The 19446-nt window shown below is 58.0% G+C and overlaps 1 protein-coding gene across 11 annotated transcripts in view; it reads right to left on the bottom strand.

Moving 5' to 3' along the window:
- Window positions 1-16233, bottom strand: part of PHLDB1 (pleckstrin homology like domain family B member 1) — a 45484-nt gene extending 29251 nt beyond the window's left edge. For 4 of the 11 annotated variants that reach the window (XM_032594989.1, XM_032594991.1, XM_032594988.1 and 1 more), the window contains exons 1-5: window positions 14978-15088; window positions 9437-9517; window positions 8664-8787; window positions 7546-7716; window positions 131-256 (exon numbers count right to left, since the gene is read on the bottom strand). In XM_032594989.1, the coding sequence (XP_032450880.1) occupies window positions 131-256; window positions 7546-7716; window positions 8664-8787; window positions 9437-9496 (481 nt within the window). In that variant the 5' untranslated portion in view covers window positions 9497-9517; window positions 14978-15088. Of the gene's footprint in view, window positions 1-130; window positions 257-836; window positions 1767-2950; window positions 3006-7545; window positions 7717-8663; window positions 8788-9436; window positions 9518-14977; window positions 15091-16161 lie in introns of those variants that run through there. The other 7 variants (XM_032594985.1, XM_032594994.1, XM_032594986.1 and 4 more) reach the window with 6 other exon arrangements.
- Between the last annotated feature and the right edge of the window lie 3213 nt (window positions 16234-19446).

The following is a 19446-nucleotide window of genomic DNA, read 5'->3' as shown; positions in this document are numbered from 1 at the left end:
GCAGGTGGCAGCAAGCCCAGATCATGGCCATTGTCCTGCCCTGACACTACGAGCATGGCTGGGATGGGCAAGGAGGAGGACTGTCCAGGAGAGCCACCAACCCGACCCCCCACCCCAAGTGGGCATCTACCTGAGCCAGGACTGTAGGGGGGCCCGGGGGCCCGGCCCCCTGCCGGAATCATGCTCTTCATCCACTTGGCTTCAGCCGGGTGGTTAAAGCGGAGGAAGGTCGACTGACCCAGGCACAACATACAGCCTGCAGAGAAAACAAACGCTGAGAAGGGCAGAAAGGGCTGGGGTACGCCTCACCCCGCAGCACGAGCAGGCTCACCCCGTGCTCCAGACAGCCATCCCCACCTGCACTCACAGTGTCTACACGGACCACGCCTGACCTGACAAGCACCAGCAGGGCTCCACAGCACAGGGCAGAGTGGAAAGAGCTCTGGTTTGTGAGTCCCAAGCTCTGAATATCCTGGTCCTAACTCTTGTTACTGGTTGTGAGACCTTCAGGTGAAGATCCTTCACCGCTGAGTCCCGTTCTCTCATTAGAAGAGTGAGGACAATACCACTGACCTTGCAGGGTTAACGGGACAATGTCTGTGAAAGTGTTCTGTGAAGGGAGAAGGTTCTTCAGAGAACATGGACGCTCACGTCCCCCTTCCCCAAACTGTACCAATGATCCATCTATCTGCCCCTTGGGTGGAAAAGTCAGTTTGAGAGGCATCAATTTCCAGGATCAAAAAAAAAAGCTCTGAGAGAGGGGACAGGGGAAAACCATGCGTCAGTCAGATGCCCCTCCGCAGGAACCAGAATGTTTCCTGGCTCCAAATCCTTACCATGACGTGGCCGGGGGAGAGCCACCACCTTCCTTCTCTCCGACAAAGCACCCTCTGGCCTGATATCTTCCTGCTCCTTGGTCTTCCGTGGAATCTAGCCAAGCCTAGGGCCAGTGGGCCCTGCCTCAGCCAAGCACATTCCCAGGCAGGAGACACAAGCCCAGTCCTGCCCAGTAAGGGTGACTACACGGAGAGGGGAGGGTATGTGGAAGCCAGAAACGTAGCCAGGGGCACCAAGAGTGTGCACGGCGGCAGGTGTGTGCAGAGGCTCCTGAGCCTGGCTAACAGGACTCCTCCTCCTCCCGGCCACACTGCAGGACTCCTGCAAAAGATGCTACGTTGGGAGAGCCCTGGTGCTCTCTCCAATCACCCTCCCGATCTGTCCACACCGCTGCGCCCAGCCTATCTACCCAATCTGGTGCCACTTGGCACCCCAAGCTTCATGCCAGTCTGCGCTGAGACTGGCAGGGAAGTCTACATTCCTGGACGCTGAGACAGTTCAGTTCAGGCAAGCCACAAGGGCAAGGGGCATCCAGGCCACGTGGATGCCATGGCAGCCCTCCCACTGAGCAGCTCGGGAGCCTGTTGCCGGGACCCTAGGCATTGCCGAGGGAGGCGGCGAAGGGGCCAGTAGGCTGAGAAGCCCACCACAGGTAACCATAGTGGACAAAGCCACCCACTTCTCTGGCACACCCAGAGGCCCTCCCAAACAGGCAGGCACCAATGATTCCGAAGACTGACGGGTGGTTAGGAGAGAGGGGGGCCTTCCCAGACAAGCCGCCAATCAGGGATGCTGATCCCGGAGTAATCATAACCGGAATAAATAATAGCCAACCACACTTCCACCTAATTACAACCACAGCTGTTTCAGAAAGAGCCCTGCTGGCCCCTCCCGCTCCTCTCAGCCCTTTAACAAGCTAATTAATGATGAGTTCGCAGGGTCTAGACAGACCCACTCAATCCTAGATGGATGGGGGGGGGGGGTGGGGGAGGATCTGGAGGCCGATTGCACAGCCCAGTCTGGGACGGAGGTGGGGAGTCTGAGTGGATTCCGGCCCATCAGAGCCAGGCCCACCCAAGAAGGCTGTGGGCACCCAGGGACCCTCAGCCCTGGCTCCTGTGGCTGAGTTCCCTGCCCCCTCCTCTGCCCCTCAGCCTCCTCCGCGCAGGGGGTGTGGCCTTGCTGCCTCTGGGCTATAAATAGGTGATGCCAGGCAGGAGAGCTGGATCTGTATTAATAGAGCAGGCAGGAGGGCAACAAGGACTGAGAGCAGCCCAGCTCCTGCCCAAATTAACTTTCTATTTGCACTCAGGGGCCCCAGGCATTGCCCCAACTGGGGTCCCAACTGCCCCCAGGAGCCTGGAGAGCCTATTTCTGGGAAGAAACCTCCTCTCTGTCCGCTCCTGCCCCGCACCTCCAAAGGTCAGCCCGCTCAGGAAACCCTAGAACCTCTTCTCATCCAGGCAAAGTTGTGGTCCGGCCAGGACCCAGTGGGGCCCAGGCCCAGCTGTGTGTGTGCAGGTGGGTGGGGAAGCTGCACATCTGGAGGGAAAACAAGGCAAAGAAGAGGGCGGATCCTACCTCTGAGAGACACCGAGGGGATGCACCACACACACTCTCTCCTACAAGCTCCCACACAGACACACTCCCAGAAACACACACACAGGCATACGTGCTCACACACTCCCAGGGCCACAGTCACTGCTCAGCTGGCCACACCAAGAGAACGGACCGGCCAAAGGGAGGCTGGGGTGAGGGGAAGACGGGAGGAAGGGCCCCCGCCCCCCCGCCCTTCCTCTCAGCCCCCAGCACAGGCTTCCCCCATCCTCCTCGGGACCCCTCAGCCCCTTCCGGAGGCGGGTCCGTGGAGGGGGCTTCCGAGCGAGCGCCGCGCCGAGGAAGATGAAGTCTGGCCGGCGGAGGAGTGGCCCCGAGCCCAGACCTCCCACTCGGAAACGTGCAGGGCACACACACAATCGTCTCACACCCCCGAGCTCGTAAAGGGGAGCCGAGGGCCCCGCTCCCCTAGTCGAGCCCCCCATCCCCCAGACGCCCCTCCCAGCCCGAGCCCTCGGGCACCCGCTGCCGGCGGCCGGCCGGGCGGAGCACTCACCGCCGAACCCGGACCTCAGGAGCGCTGGCCCCCCGCTAGCTCGGGCCCTCGGGGCTCCCGGCCCGCCCCGGCCTGCGAGGGGGCGGGCCGACCTCCCGCGCCGCGGGGCTCGGGGCTCGGAGCAGCTAGCCGCCAGGCAGCCAGCCGCCGCCAGGGCCCGGGGAGGGGCGGGCCGGCCACCGGCGGGGGAAGGGAGCCAGGGAGGGAGGGACAAAGGAGAGGAGGAGGGGAAGAGGAAGTGATGGAGGAGAGGAGAGGGGAGCTGGATGGAGAGGGCGGGGCGGGAGGATGCCGGCGACCGGCGCGGTGGGAGCTCCGCGGGGAGGGGGGGGGGGAGGCAGGAGCAGAAGTGGGGACGGGGAGGAAAGGTAAGAGGTAAGTAGAGGTCAGAGGGTGAAGAGTCCCGAGGCAGGAGTGAGGCGAAGCAGGGTCTCCCTGAAAGCCCCCTGTGGTCGGCCTCCTGAGAGGCCCGGGAAGGGGCCAGCCCTGGACCCGACTGGCAGGTCACACCCTCTGGCCTCAGATCCCTTATCTACAGAATGAGGTTGTCCTCAACGACAGCAAAGGTTAAGCTCTGACATTCCATGGCTCCCAGAGATCCAGCTAGGTCAGGAGGTCCAGCTCTGCCCCTCCATCTGCCACGGTGACAAGGTCACTCTTGGGCTGGGAGTTCAGGCCAAGGCAACCCTCTGTGCAGTGTGAGCAGCACTGAGCCCAGCTCCGGTCTGCAGCCGAAACACCTGCTCTTCTGCCCCTGCTCCCCACACTCCTAGCCTAGCCCAGCCCAGCCCAGCCCAGCCCAGCCCAGCTCACCCAGAGACCCAGGTTGGACCAAGGCACTGCCCCTCCCAAGCCAGCCCGCTCCCCTGGGGCTCCAGAAGCCAACCCCACCTCCTCCCACCACCACCACCAGTTGTGCTAGTCTCAGCAAAGAGCTCTTCCACCCCAGTGAGGTACCTTCCCGTCTGGAAAACACAGTGCCACCTGCCTCTGGAGTCCCCAAGGGCAGGCTGAGCTTCTGCGCCAGGCAAGTACCCACCACCCAGCCTGGGCCCCAGCGAATTCCTCCTGTTCCAGGGACCTGCCCTCTGGACACCAGGACCCTAAGGGACACACTGTGTCTCATTAGCCACACGCTATGCGCTCAGAGCTCACACGGCCTCACACACATTCCCAGGACACTTGCTCAGTCTCACAGACCCCACCTTGGCTGTGCACACTGAGTCGCACAAAATCCCCAGGTAAACACACCCTGTCTCTCACACGCGCTTATTCTCACCCACACAACACCCATCTTTAGTTACACACTCATTCAGGCACAGATATCCTTCCACTCAGTCCCTGGAGAGACTCTGAAATCAAAGTCGGCCTCCATAGAGAAATAATTGAATGATTTTTCCTCCCTCGCTAAACACCTACCCACACGGCCATACTACACACACGCACACGTGTGTATCTTACTCCCCTTCTGAAGGAAAATGGAAGAACCGTATAGGGTCAAATGCAAAATAGGGGGAGGCTTAAAAAAAAAAAAAATCTCAGGAAGAATGATTCATCGGTCTGGAAACTGTGACGGCCAGCTGGACAGACCCAGACAGACACGGAGGATGCCCGCCAGTGAGAAATAGGGCAGGAGGCAGGCACAAAGAAGTGAGGAGCTAGGAGCCTTTGCTTTTTCTCTCCCTCCTTTGAGCTTTATTAGTCAAGACCTTTATCTTACAACAGAGGACAGTTGGAAGCTTCACTCCCATTTTACAGAAGGAATAACTGATAACTGGATGGGAGAGGAAGAGGCTCTGTCTCCGGGATCCCAGAGGGAGATAGCTGGATAGCCCAGGAATCCCAGACCCCAGTCACGTGGCAGGGAGCGCCCCCTGCTGGCCATCATGCAAGCCTCTACCCATCAATGAGGGGCTTAGGGAGGGAAAGGGACGTGGAGACAGGGCTGGCAGCGGAGGCTGGGAGCGGATGGGGACCTACTGTCTAGACAGCCTGGGCCCTGAGCTGTGTGGCTTTCTGGGTCCTCCCCTAGTTAGTCCCCTCCCGGATCTTTCATGTGGTCTGGCACTGTGGTCCCAGGGTGGGGCAGCCTAGACCCAGATTGAGATTCCTCCTTATTTCCTTGGTCGCATTCCCAGCCCCGCCTCTTGCTCTGTAGAGAAGAGGGCAACGTGAGATGGGCCAGAACACCGGGTATGGATGTGGAATCAGGCTCTTGCTCGGCTCCCTCACTTCAAGCTCCCGTGTCCACAGCTTTAGCAAAAGGCCGGCATGTGCTCTCTGTGGGCCCCCCCCACCCCACCCGGTCCTCCCCTGGCCCAGGCATCGTCCTGCTGGAAGAGCCTGTCACTGCCATCTCTACTCATCATGACGTGTGCCTCTCCAAGTTGCCTATGGCTGGGCACAGTGCCCAGAATGATGCATCTAAGTAAAGCCTGGCCCAGCCAGAACAGGCTCCTTGTTTGTCACTTGTAGGGTAGCCCTCTGTTTTTCCAAGAGGAGGGTCCCCTCCACAAGGCTCTATCAGGGGAACAAGACCGGGAAAATGATCCTCTTGCACACATGCCCACAGACAGGCACGGGGCCAACGAGTTCTCAAATACACCGAGGAGTGCACACACGGACACTTCGGGACCATCAGTCCTGAGTTCACCCCTGTCCCCCACTTGAACACTCTGATCCATAAACACAAGGAAAGACACAAACAGAGATACACAAGCCCAGAGTCACAAACACATCCGGAGATATATAAACACACTCCAGTCACACAGACACACAGAGATAGCACATGCACCCCCCGAGCCACCCAGTTTCCAGGGAAACGCACTCCCAAGAATGTCCGGAGTGGGGCCAGGCAGGGCTGGGCTTGGTGCCTTGCTCCAGAGATGAGACAAGGAAACCCTCAGCTCCCGGAGCCCAGGGGAGGGGGAGTGCTAGGGAGAAGAACACCCGTTCCTTTGTGCCTCTGCCTACCCCTCCCCAGGCTGCCAAGCTCCTGAGACAGGCGAGCCCAGACAAGAAGGCTATGGGTGTGGGAGGGAGCGAGAGGGAAGGGGTTTAGGGTCAGAAGCGAGTGGGAGGGTGCATACTTGGCAGAGTGGGCTTTGGGCTGGGGAAGACTCAGGGGTCACCGGGGCCACAGGAAATGCCTAAGAATTCCATCCTGACCCAGGCCCTCCCTCTTCTCAGGGAGCTAAGTGATGCTCTGGGAAGACAGAGCAAGAGGGGCCTACAGGGCACCCGTTCCTCGACCCTGCTCACAACACGCGGGGGGAAGGCTTTTCTTGCCCATGGATACGGGGGCTCTGGGGCTGAGGGAGTCAGGGCTGGGCTCTCTCCCTAGCTTTCTTTGAACCCTGCCCCTCCCTCTCCTTCCTGCTCTACTGTCTCACTTCCACACACCCGAATCTTGGGGAAGCTGTCCTCTTTGGGATTTAACGGGACTGTCGGGAGCCAGACGGCATCATAGCCAAAGCCCCAATTTATGGGGGTTCCTCCTCTCATCTGGAGTGAGACAACTTGAAGGCCTCGGAGGAGGCAAGGGCCTGCTGCTGGGGGACCTGCTTCCCTGAAGTTGGGTGTGCCCCTCATACTCGCAAGGGCAGGTAGAAAGGAGTCGGGCAAGGTCAGGTCTCCTGGGTCAGCTGTGAAGGGAAGAGCATCTAAAGAGACCCTAAGGGATGTGAACACAAGGAGAGAGGGAAACAAAAGAATGAGTGGGATTCCCACTTCGAGGGAGCTGCCGGCCGGTAAGAGGCGAGAGTCCCCAGAAAACAGTGCCAGGACCTAAGTGCTGCTCGGAGCGAGGCTGGGCCCAAAGCTCCCATCCTCTCGGCCTCTACCCCCTAACCCAAATCTGCTTTCCTCATTCCCCTAAGGTGATGATTCATTGTATAAATTGATGCCCAGGGCAAACACACCTGGTCTGTCAAAGTGCCACCTGGGCCAACCCCTCAACTGCCCGGTCACCATGGTAACTGGGGGCCCGGTTTTCAGAGCTACCTAACACAACAGAATGGCCTGCTGCTTTGGGAAGCAGGGTGGTAACCATATTCATGACCCAAAAGCTACCGTCAACAGCATTTTAACAGGAGTGAGCACGTCCTCCGATTTTTTTGCCTTCGCGTTCCACCTTTGCTCCATCCCCATCAGGGGGGACTGTCCTCCTCTGCCCCCCTCTCCCATCTTCTCAGAACATCTCCCTCTCGGGCCTCAGGAAACAATGCCATTGTTCCGCCCACTGCTGCACCCGCCGCAGTCCTCTAACAATCGCCACTGACCTCTGTATCGGGGAGTCCCCCTGCCCTTTGGAGGCAGTGATCAGAACCTCTGCTCCCCTCCCCCGACCAGGTGTGGAGAGGCAAGCTGGGGACGACCAGAGAAGAAAAGCAGGTTGAAGACGGATCTGGATGCTAGAGGGGCTTGGGGTGTTGTTTAGGCACATCCAGAGGCACCTAAGCACCCCACCCTCTGTGTGGCCACGCAGGCAGTTACCATGGCAACCACCACAGCAGGCTTCCCCGGGGCACCGGCACCTCTCCTGCACCCCGGCTCTTAAACAGAGACCACCTCTGGTTGGGGGCGTCAAAGCTTACCCTGAGTGAGCCGGGTGGGCTGCCGGACAGGGAGCCCGTCGATACTGCAGGCATTGCCACACGGGTAGAGGGTGAGGGTGCCCCGCAGGTTCTCAATGTAGCAGTGCTCTGGAGCCAAGCCCGGACCCTGCAGGGAGATGTCCCTGGCCGCAGAGCCAATCACGGTCTTCCCTGAAGACAGAAGGCAAACTGAGTCAGAGGGCTTGTCCAGGTCGAGGAGGCAGGGATGGGGCGAGGAGGGTGACAAAGGAAATACAGTTGGACCTCCTACTTCACAAAGGATCGCCGCCTACCGCTGGCCACCCCTTTTGGGCCCCTGAGCCCGGTGGACACAGCCAGTGGCAGGAGCTCTCGGTCAGGCAGAGGAAACTCTGGCTCAGAGACGGGAGGGCACAGAGGATCCAGGCTCCACAGAGAAGGGGAACTTCTTTTCTGCAGACGTTCCTTTAGTCCCTCCAAATCCTTCTCCCCAAGTCCTTTTCCTCCTTCACCAAGCCTCCCCTTCTTTTCCTCCAAATGTGCCATCTCTCCGTCTTCTCTCCCTCCTTTCTGCACCTGCAACACTTGCCCCCACCCCCTACACTCCCCTCTCCCCTCCCTGCTGCAGCCTGAACAGCTCCCCCTGGCAGAGCCCCTGGGACCGGTATTTGGAGAATGTGGGGAATGTAGTATCACCCAGGCAACAAGTGCAGAGAGGACCGGCAGAAGCTGCAGCGAGGCGGTGAAGGGGGCTGTGCCAGGGCCTTATCTTGGGAGGTCTGCCCCCACTCCCATCCCTCCATTCTCCACAGGTAGCTTCTCCCATGCCAGGCACTGCCCTGGAACGGGGAGGGCGGTGGGGGGGGGCTCTCTTCCTGGCCACGCTGGTTGCTAAGAGCAACGTTCTCTCCTGTTTCAGTGCTCTCCTCCTTGTTTCTAAACTGATCTTTAATCCCAATCATGGAGCCAGATTATCCACCAAAGAAGGCAGGCAGTCCGAGAAGGCCAAGACAAGGGACACACGCTGGTGGGGTTCGGTAGCATGGCCTCACATTTGGGAGGGGCAAACACTGAGGACACCTGGTGGAATGTCTGTAAGGATGTGGGGGGTGGCAGGTGGACCGCCCCTCCAGACTCACCTTCCTCCAGCGGCAGAAGGGTGATAGCTGTGCTGAGCCGCCCACTGCCCAGGCTCACCAGATGGGGTTTGTCCGTTTGCACCTTCAGCCCTTTGCCTGTCTCGATCAGGTCCAAGGGCCCTTTCTGCAGGTAGTAGGGGTGGGGGATGAGCATCATTAGAGACTTCAGGTCTCAGACCCTGGTCCCAGTCACACTGACACTCTCTCCAGGACTGGCCCTCTCCAAAGGGCTCTGAGGGTGTCGAAAGGCTTAGCACAAGATCTTGCACGGAGCATTATTACACTAAATTGCAATTAGATCTGAATCTAGGCCACTCACTCGTCCCACTGGATTTATCTCAAGTCTTGGCTTAACTGTCCCCTTTGTCTATTAAGACAGAAACAAGGAGAAAGTAAGGAGAGCAGGGTAGGAGAAGGGGGTGCTGCAGAGGAGGGCCGATGAAGACTTGCCCCTGTACGCTTGTCCGTGGCGATCTACTTGGCTAACGCTTGCCTCTTGAAACTAAATCACAATAGAGGGCAGGGCCATGGATCCAGGAGGGACACAGCCCGGGGTCAATCTGTAAAATGCTTCCTGACTTCCAAAGGGTATTTTCTGGGTGAACCAATTAACCTGATTCAGATAAAGACTTAGCTGTTAATAGGCTTGGCACCTGGGGAAGGGCAGAGAGGAGCTGCTGTCCTCATCCCTGGGCTGGGGCCACGGGTGGGTAGAGCAGCGGAACCCATTCCCTCCAACAGCCCTCTTGCCCCTTGGCCCCGACCCCACTCACCTTGACCATTGCTTGGGTCTTGCATCCAGGGCCCACCTGGTTCCTATTAAGAGCGTCCATGGTCCTGGGGCTCCAGAGCTCCTGGGGACACAGTGGAGAACAGGTGTAGGTGGGGAGGCCGGGGGAAGAGAGGGAAAGGAGCAGGCTCTGTTGGCCAGGTTCTTAGGGCGGGGCAGCACCTGCTACCATCGTTCATTGCAAGTTAGTGCCGAAGAAAAAGTGGAGGCAGCTCAGGAGCTTCCTGGGGGAAAGACAGTGCCACATCTTCAACCTCACCATGCCAGTCCTGACCCTTGACCATGAGCACAAAGAACCCTAAGAGGGCCCAGCCTGTATTTCTATGCTTTCTAGCCTCTGACACCCAGAAGCCAGGCCTTGGCAGTAGAAGACCCTTAGATGTCTGGAGCCAGAGTGGGGAAAATCTACCTTAATGAGGGAAGCCAGGCCCAAGGAACTCACTCTCCAAGGGACACTGGTAGCCACAGGACCCCCAGCAGGGCTGAGTAGGAGCACCATCCCCCACCCCACCTTCCCCTCTCCTCCTCTCCCTTTGTCTCCTTCCCTCACCAGGAGTCCCCGCAGAGTATTTCCTTCCTTCCTTCCTTCCTTCCTTCCTTCCTTCCTTCCTTCCTTCCCTCCTTCCCTCCTTCCCTCCTTCCCTCCTTCCTGCCTTCCATGTTTATTTGTTTCTGAGCGGGAGGGGACAGGCAGAGACAGAGGATCCAAAGCATGCTCACAGTGCTGAGAGCAGAGAGCCAGATGCGAGGCTTGAACTCGCCAACCGTGAGATCATGACCTGAGCCAGAACCAAGAGTCCAAAGCTTCACCAACTGAGTCATCCAGGCACCCCTCAGCAGGGTGTTTTCTTAAAGGAGACACAACAGGAAAAACTCAACACTTCCTGTCACCTATATATTTCAACTCCTCTTCCCCAGAAAGCAATCTCACCCCCAGACATTCAGAAAAAACAAACAAACAAACAAAAACCCTCAGTGGTGACTAATGCCCAGAACACAGTTTTCTAAGGTTCTTAACTTGATCTGGTGTTGTAGGAGGCTTAGATCCTTAGAACCAAGGGTAAAGTAGATTCCAGGGCCAGAATGAGAACTCTTCCCACCCACCCACCCCTTTCTCCCTGGCTCACAATTTTGGTGCCGGAGAAATGTGTGGGACCTTTGGTTTCTAACGTGTGCCCCGTGCCCATCCCCTGATCATCTGGCTAAGGTGCGAAAAAGGTCCCATTTGCTGCTGAAATGTTACTGGGGAAAACTGAGACTGTGGCTGAAGGTAGGAGGGAGACCCAGGAAGGCAGGGTTTCCCTCCACTTTCTCTTCCGGCCCTTGACCAGGACCAGGTGACTTGGAGAGGAAGTGGGGGCAGAAGCCCAGCATTCCAAGGAGTGTCCGACCCTGCCCTGGCAGTGGGAACCAAGGGCCTCAGCCATAGGGTTACTAATTTTACCCTCCCAGCTTCCACCCTTCCGGACCTGGACGGCATCATGTCCGTCACCATTTCCACCCAAGCTGGCGGAAGAGAGACCGGAATAGTGCCTGGGGCCCACCCCAACTCTGCCTGGGAAGAGAGAAGGCAAAGGCCATTAACCTACACCAAGCACCAAGCTGCCCTGGCATCTCCTCAGGAGATCTGGCCATGGGGAAGAATTTCCAGGGTCAGGGTCAGTGGATTTCCTTCCACTTAGGGAAATCCCTCCGTGTTCTCTGCGGAAGAGAGGTGAGAGTGGGTTGGGAATGGAGAGTTTACATAAAAGCGGGGGGCGGGGAGGGATGTAAGAAATAAAAAATAAATAATGGTGAAGGAAAGACATCATCCTTTAGTGAAAAGAGGTTCAGACTGGGATGCAAGAGCCTTAAATTCTAACCCTGACTTTATTAGTTATTAGCTGTGAGATCTTGGACAAGTTACTTAAATTCTCTAAGTGTCAAGTCATTCTCTATAAAAAGTAGAATACTTATTTAAAAAAAAAGATTGCCTGGATTAGTGCTTGCCTGTGGCTAAGGGTAGAATGGGGAGTGACTATAAATGGGCACGAGATTGCTTTTTGGGGTGATGGAACTGTTCTTAAACTAAATTGTGATGATGGCTGCCCAGCTCTGTAAATATACTCTAAAAGTCATTGAAAGGTACACTTGCATTAAGGGATGTTATGAAATATACATTACACCTCAATAAAACTGCCTCCGTTTTTTCATCTTTCAAATTCGCCACTATCACCCAGTTAGGCGGCTGGGGATGTGTTCATTTATTTACACCAAAGAATTTCAAGTAGAGATAAAGACTGTAAAGGAATAAGGTTGATGGCGAACAAGAGTGATTAGAGGAGAGAGCGGAATAATAAAGCGAAAGGGGAGGGAGAGATAAGGGGAGAAGTGTAGGGAGGGACCGAGAAGATAAGAAAAGATGTAGAGATCAGCAGGTTCGAGGCTGTGGCCCCAGCTCGGAAACCTAATCCAGGTGAAGTGGAAAGACACCAGACCAACGCGTCCCAGCGGCACCCAGGCGGCGCTTTGACAAAGGGGCTGGGCTGGGCTGCGCCGCGGCGCGGGGAGCCGCCACCTGGGGGCGCCCTCTCCTCGGACCCCACCCCGGGCCGGGAAGGCGAAGCGGCGCTGCGCCCGGGGCGCCCCCACCGCTCAACCCGCTTCCGTGGACAGAGCTGCCCACTACCCCGGGCAGTAATTACCCACTCGGAGCGCCCCGCCCGGTCCCACTGCCAAAAAAAGGCCCCTGCGGCTCGAGGCCGGCTTCTGGGAAGGAGGGACTCGAAGAAGGCGCCGAGGTCAGCCCGGGCTCTCTACAGCTCTCCCGCACCTCCCGGGACGCGGGGGGGGGGGGGGGGGCAGAGGCCTGGGAGCCGGAAGCTGCCGTGCAACAAGGAGGACCCCGTGGCGGGCGAGGCCCGGGCTCCCGCAGGTGACCCTGCTCAGGCCCGGCCCCTCTGGCCTCCTTGCCCAGCGCGGACGCGCGGGCTCACGGGCCCTGAGGGATCAGCCAGTCCCCAGCCCTCTCCTCCGAGTGGGTGTCCAGAGTCACGGCTCGGGGGTCTCGGCACCCGAACTAGAGCGAAAGGAAGTCCGAGGAAGGGCCGAAAAGATCTGCAACCAACAGGCACTAGAGGAAGTCCAAGCTCCAAATCAGGCCCGCGGGCAAAAGGTCCCGGGCTACTCCCTGAGCGCTAGCCGGGCCCTCCGCGGCGCCCCTGCTCGGGAGCTCCCCGGGGTCCCGGGGGGCCGCTCCAGCCCTCACCTGTGGCCCGGGGGGCCAGCCAAGGCCTCGCCCCGGGCGTCGCATGGCCGCGTCCCGAGGCCTTCGGGGCCGAGCTGGGACCCTCTCCGCCCGCCGCCGCCTTCGCTTTCCCGACGCACATCCGCCTTCGAGGAAGGGCCGCCGGCAGGGGAAGGAGTCGGGACGGGAAGGAAACTGAGGCTGGGAGCCTGGTGGGTGGGGGCAGGGGTGGAGTGTGAAAAGACTGGGGCGGAGAGAACTTGAGGAGGGGGAAATGAGGGGTCTGTGGCAGGACTGGGTGGGGAAGGGGAGACGCAAGGATGGGGGGGGGGGTAGGGATGAAAGACGGAGACTGACCGATGAAGAAAAATGAGAGCTGGGGAGATGGACAGGAAGGCAAGAAGTTGGGGGAACAGCCCGGGGGACGCAGAGCTGGAGGGAGACGGAAGGACAGCGAGGTGGAGGGACTGGGGGACAAAGAAGGAGATGAGACTGAGGACAGGGAGGTCGTCGAGTAAAGGGAACGACGGCCAGGGACAGCCCTAAAAGGTACAGAGGGCAGTGGAGGGGGAAACCGAGGGGGCGGGGAGACGGGGGAGGGGAAGGTAAAGGGGAGACCGAGGGCAGGCCGGGGCCCAAAAGTTGGGGCGGGATTGCAGGCGGTCACAGACGAGAGGCGGGAGTGTGGAGTGGGGCTCTGGTTCTCATGGAGGGTGGGGGGTATGGGGGTGCTGGAAAGCGCCGCTCTGCGAGGTTGCGGGCGGGTGGGACGGCCGCCAGGGCGCGGCTCCTCGCTGGCCCTCGGCCTGCCCTGCCCGGGGCCGCCAGGTGGGACAAGGCCACAGTGTTGGGCCGCCCCGCCCGCCGCGGACGCTGGACAAGCGGCCTTTCTTTGGCCGGGCAGGGAGAAGGAGCCGCTTGTTTGCGCGGCCGGGGAAAGGGGCGGCCCCTCCGACACCGCCCGCTCCCCGCGGGGCAGCTGCGGGAAGTGGGGGTGGGGGTTGCTGCGTGTGCACGGGAGGAGAGAGTGTGAGCGCGGGACTGCGAGTGCGAGCGGCGGGATGTGCGCGCGCGAGGAGGTACTTGTGCAGGCGGGAACTGCGTGAGAGCGACGGGTTGCCGGAGTGAACGGCGGGCTCAGGAGTGCTGCGTGTGCAGTGCGTGTGGACTGCGGGCTGACGGCCAGGCGTGCGCCGGGCTGCCACACGCGCCACGGTGGCCGAGACCCGGGCTGCGCGTGCGGCGGGTGGGCGCGTGGGTGACGCGGGGTGGGGCGCGGTGCGGGTCTGCCGCGTGGGACGCCTGACGTGGTGGGCAGCGCGTGTTTGTGTGTGAGCGGTCCGATGAGTCAGCCCGGGAGCCTCCGGGACCGCTGAGCTAACGGGCCCAGAATGCAGCCCCGCCCCGGCGCCCTGGGTCCCCCGCCGGGCCGCGCGGTCCCCCGGCCGAGCCCCCACTCGCGCCAGCCCCGGCGGAAGCGTCTGCGGGCGCCTCGGCAACCCCGCGCCGGGCGGCCCCTCCCAGGCCCCGCCGCCCCCGCCCGCCCGCACTTCCCCATCCCGGAGGAACCCGGATGACTGGCTCAGCCCCCCGCCTCGGGGAACTCCGTTAGGGATTCGAATCCGGACCGCGCGGGCGTGGCAAGAACCTGGAACTCACTGCCCTAGGGAGCCCCATCTGGCCTCTTGGACTCCTAAAGATGCGGGGCCTCGGAGGAGGGCTCGGGAGGCCCCGGACGTGCCTCCCGCCTGCTGAACACATCCCAGAGTCCCTCCCCGATACCCACCGCCTCCGGGTCGGACCCCGCACCCACTCCTCATCCATCAGGGCCGGCCGGCCCGGGACAGGAGCGGAGGTGGCCCAGGGGAGCCCCCTCCGCGGTGCGGTGCTCTCAGTCCTGCCGTCGGCCGGAGAGTGGGCGGTGTGCGGCGCGGGCGGACGAGACCCCGCGAGTGTCCGCCCGGCCGTCTGGGTGCCCACGAGAGAGTTCGGAGGGGGCTACGACCAGTGTCCCTACCGGGGAAGGGAGCGAGAGCCCCCTCTGGCGGCTGTGCGGACGGCGGCTGGCGAGGGCAAAAGCAAGCAGCTCGCAGAAAAACAGCGGAGCCGGCTCCCCACAAAGCCCCTTTAGGCCTCCCGCACTCACCTGGGGCGCCCCCACCTCCCCCACGGTTTCTTCTGAACTTCCCGGCCCAGAGCTGATCGGGGGCTCCCGCCAGGCCCTGGGACTTCCCCTTATCCAGTCCCAGCCGCGCAGCCGGCGAGACCCACGGGCCTAGTGGGAGAGCGAGTCCTTACCTCGCGGGGGGGAGAGTGGGACACCGGTTCCTTCGCCTGGCTAAGCCCGCCGCGGCCTCAGGCTCTGGAGGACACTGTTGCTTTTCCTTGGGAGCCCGCTGAGTGGGAGGAGAGCGAGCGGGTCCCGCCCCCCCCCCAGTCCCCGCCCCCGTCCCCCGTCCCGTCCGCCTGGCCAGCCAGAGAAGACGCCCTTGTGGAGCTGGAGCCCAAGGTCCCCCCACCCACCCTTTCCCATAGCAGCACCTCCCCCCCCTACTCCCACCCCGCCTGCACAGCACCCGCTTTGTTCCTCTCTGCAGCTGGGCTCTCCACTACCATCAAACACACACACACACACACACCTCCGCCTTCCTCCCCTCCCCTCCGGACTCCCCCAGACCCTCCACCCGTGGGCCTTAAGGCTCTTCTGAAAGGGTGTTTTTTTAACAATCTCTCACTCTCTGCCCCCGCCCGCTTTTATTTATTTTTTTAACCTTAGATGCCTGAGTCCTCCATGGCTCCCGTGAACCTCCTGGTCGCAGCCCCCCAGCCTAGTCAATATCTCCAGAAAACGTCTGCTGAGGGGACCCAGGTTTACCTCCGGTCACCCCTCCTCTTCACCCTATCCCCGGCCCTACCATGAAGAGTTGTAAATGGGGTTGATAACCCTGCACATCCGGCTTCACAGATTTTTCTAAGGACAGGTATAAGGCATGTTAAAGTGCCATGCAAACCATAAAGTACAAACCTGAACTGAATTATCATCCTGCCCCCATCCAGGTAGCTCCACCCTACCACAACCTGCTGCTTTACGATGGCAAGGCAAGCTACAGGCAGACAATTGAGCCCACCATCCTATAGCAGTTTGAGTCTCTCTAGGAGTAGGGGCTTAAGAAGGAGGAAAAGGAGGCACTAAAAACCTGAGTCTAGAAACTGAGCCTGGTTGAAGTCATTCGTCATCTCAACCCCCGCCCCGAAATTCAACGCTGACAGTGGATCCTTACCTTGCAAAGCCAGCTCTTGCCCCGGGGGACTGACTTGGGAGGCCCTAGGGAGCTGAACTCGGCTAGACTGAGCGTCTTTTACCTTGCCCTAGAGGGATCCCTGAGACTCTTCCTCTCTGAACCAAGGGAGTAAAAAGCCCCCAAGTCTTCCAGCGGGGGCAGATAGCAGAAAATAACTCACCCTCTTTGGGATGAACATACCTTGTTCTGATTCAGTGGCTTTAGTTGGTGCCCTTTTTCGCTAACCGGGGAGCAGCAGGAGGCTGAAGTGCAGGAATCTTTGGTCACTCATTGACAGGACCAGCGTTAGCAGCCCCCCCCCCCCCCCCGCTGGAGGCTGGGGCTGACTGGAGCCAGGCAATGGATGAGAGGGGGGAGGGGAAAGACACTTTGCTGTCACCAGCTGTGGCTAACAGAGGTCAAGCAAGCAAGGCTCCAGCATGCATCATGGTACCAGGAAGCCTCAGGATTTGGAGGGTAGAGCGTTGCTCCCTTTTTTTTCCCCCCTCTCTTCATACTGAGGCCCAGGAAAGTATTTTGACTCTGGCCACCTTTCAGGAAGCAGATCACAACAGTAATTTTCCGACTATCCTGGTAAAAGAAAAAGAAACAAACTGAAACTATCGTATCCTATGTGCCAAATCCCAGCATTAGAGGGAAGGGGTTCTGACTGGGGTACCTCGGGGTCTTTGCACATAGCTCCACAACTCCTAGATCATCTTCACCGCCTTGGTCAGGAGGAATTTCAGGGGATGACTGTGCCTGCCACGAGGCAGCTGATGCTGAGGCAGGGGGTTAAAACAGCACCCCACTCCGCTCTGCCCTCCCAGCCCGAGGACCAGCTGACCCCAGAACGAAGGCTCAGTGCAGTGTGTCCTCAGTCCTGCTGTGTTGAGGCCCTGTGTTCCCACAGTTAGAGCACTCAGGGGACTACAGACCTACCGCCCCCACCCTCCACCCCCACCCGCTGCACATCTGGAGCCCATCAAAAAACTCCGTGCTCGCTCACAATTACGCAAGAGGTCGAGCAGCTGGGAGCTCAGGAAAGGGGGAGGAAGAGAGGAGAAGAAAGCAGAAAACAGCTTTCCAAGCTTGCTTCAGACTTTCCGAAGTGGAAGCAGGGGGAGAGGGCAAAGGCTGGGTGTGGAAGGAAGAGCGGATTTGTGAAGGCCCTCTGCACTTGGCTTGGAGCGTCAGGGGTGGATTTCCACACCCCTCCCGCCTTTGCCTAGACGCATTTCCCACCTCTGTCACTTCAAATGTGCTCCCTCCAGCTCCAGAAGGAGGGGATTTTTGCTCATTACAGCAGGCAAACCCTGTAGATTCACACTTGCTCAAGCCATCCTTTCTGGTTGCTTGTGGATCCCGAACTCAGGCATCATTAGTGTAGGTGTGGCAGCAGGGATACCTCAAGCTAAGATGCATCAAAGCAGAGTGGGCAATGGGGCGGGGTGGGGGTGGGGTACTGGTCTTGTCCCCATCCACAGCTCAGGACCTTCCCCTGAACTGAGAAGAACAAGCATTCATTTGGGCAGAAGAAGAAGAAACAAAACCTGTTTCCATTTCCCTCATTGCCTTGAAATTGGAATGCCTTTTTCAACTAGCCTGTTCGGCTATCAACCCGATCACAGCGTACAGACGCTTGTGGGAGCTTTCTAGAATTGGACTAAGCCCTAAATAACCACTTAGCCCCTGCCCTATAAACAGCAAGGCAAAAAAAAAAAAAAAAAAAAAAAAAAAAAAAAACCACACACACACACACAAAAACCTGTTGGTGTGGGGGGAGGGCCAGGAGTGGGAAATGACCCAAACTTCTAACAATTGCCTGGTTGCTTGACCTTTTGTGTGGGAGAGTAGGCAAGAGCTCGGTTTGGAAAGGTAATATAATCTTCCTAAAGTTCTGCCTCCATGTAAACCACTCAACTCCCAGGGGTTAAGATGGGAGACTGACACTCGTAGAGATGCTGTCAAAGTTTACGTAAGAGCAATGTACAGCAACCGATTACTGGTGGATCTTCTTGGAGTTTCAAAGCTCGATAGGTGCAATATTTACCAAAGGGGCAAGAAGAGGAAACGGAGGGAGAGAGGGGTTGCAGTGAGATGTGCATGGTAAAGGAGAGTTAATTCTGAGTTTTTGCTTTGAGAGATTGTTCTGAAGCCTACTCCAGAACCCTGTTCCCAACCCTCACTGAGACCCATGCTGAGTATCACTAGCTGTAGTTAACACTTGTCCACCTTAGGACAAAAAGGCTTTGTAAGTAGGTACAGCCATTGCTTCTGGTTAGACTTTAATCTTGAGGATGGGGGGACCTTTTTCTGTTCTTCTATTTTCCGACGACGACGAGCCAGACCAGACGTGAACTTTTTTAAAAAGCCTATTCTGTACCAACCCTGGAAATCTCTCAGATCCTACACAGTGCGAACAACTTCACATTAATTGGAGGGTAAAACTTCCTGTGTCTGAGATGCATGGGTTGGTAGACTTGGAGGTTTGAAACTACTGAGTAGATGAATTACAGATCTTTCTTAAAAGGAATTCCTGACCACAGAGGTGTGTTCCCTACCTCCTCTATGTGGAATTAATTAATTCAAAGCAGGAACCACAAACCTCCTACATTAAACAGAATGCTCAGTCAGGTCTAATTAGTTTGTTAGTCTCCTTCACAAGAGGCCAACAAAAGAGTCCACTTGATGCCGTGGAGGGATTAGCTGCCAGTCAGGGGGTGTGACAGGGGTTTGGTGTGCTTCACCCGATTAAGGTTACAGGCTGAGAGCCAAGCCACACTTCAGCAACACAGACCAGATACTTGGGATTTCTCTTAAGGGGAAAAAAAAAATCCAGAATCTTGCCTTTCACCGTGAAGATAAAAACTCTATCATTCCCAGACACTAATTACTCATTAGAGAATAATTTGTCTTCCAAAGAATCCGCTGACATTCAATAGTTTTCTAAGTTAAATAAAAAGAAAGAATGAAGACTTTTCTGAAGGAATTATCAAAACTCCCAAAGCATTCATCACTCACGCCTGGATCACTTACGTCTTACCACTGTTTTTCTGATGGGGAAGAGAATACTCACCAATGATTGTTCTTTTTTTGTTTTAATTAGGAATGTTTAATATTTCAATTTTTTTAAATGTGAATTTACTTTTGAGAGACACAGCACATGAGCGGGGGAGGGGCAAAGAGAGACGGAGACAGAGAATCTAAAGCAGGCTCCACGCTGTCAGCACAAGGCCGGACGTGAACCCACGAACCATGAGATCATGACCTGAGCCAAAGTCTGATGCTCAACTGACTGAGCCACGCAGGTGCCCCCAACCATTGTTCTTCTTTAAAGATGGAGCCTCCTGTCTCTGACTCTACAACTGCCCCTGACAAAATTAAGACCAAAAGTCCGTAAGTAACATCAAATTCAAAAGCTCCACCATCAGGAGTGCATGTGTATGTGTGTGCGCTCAAATGTAGAAAAATACACGAGGTGGC

The sequence above is a fragment of the Lynx canadensis genome, chromosome D1 (assembly GCF_007474595.2).
Source record: "Lynx canadensis isolate LIC74 chromosome D1, mLynCan4.pri.v2, whole genome shotgun sequence".
In the NCBI taxonomy this organism is placed as follows: Eukaryota; Metazoa; Chordata; class Mammalia; order Carnivora; family Felidae; genus Lynx; species Lynx canadensis.
Note: the sequence above shows the minus strand (reverse complement) of the source record. Positions and strands in the feature narration are given on the sequence as shown.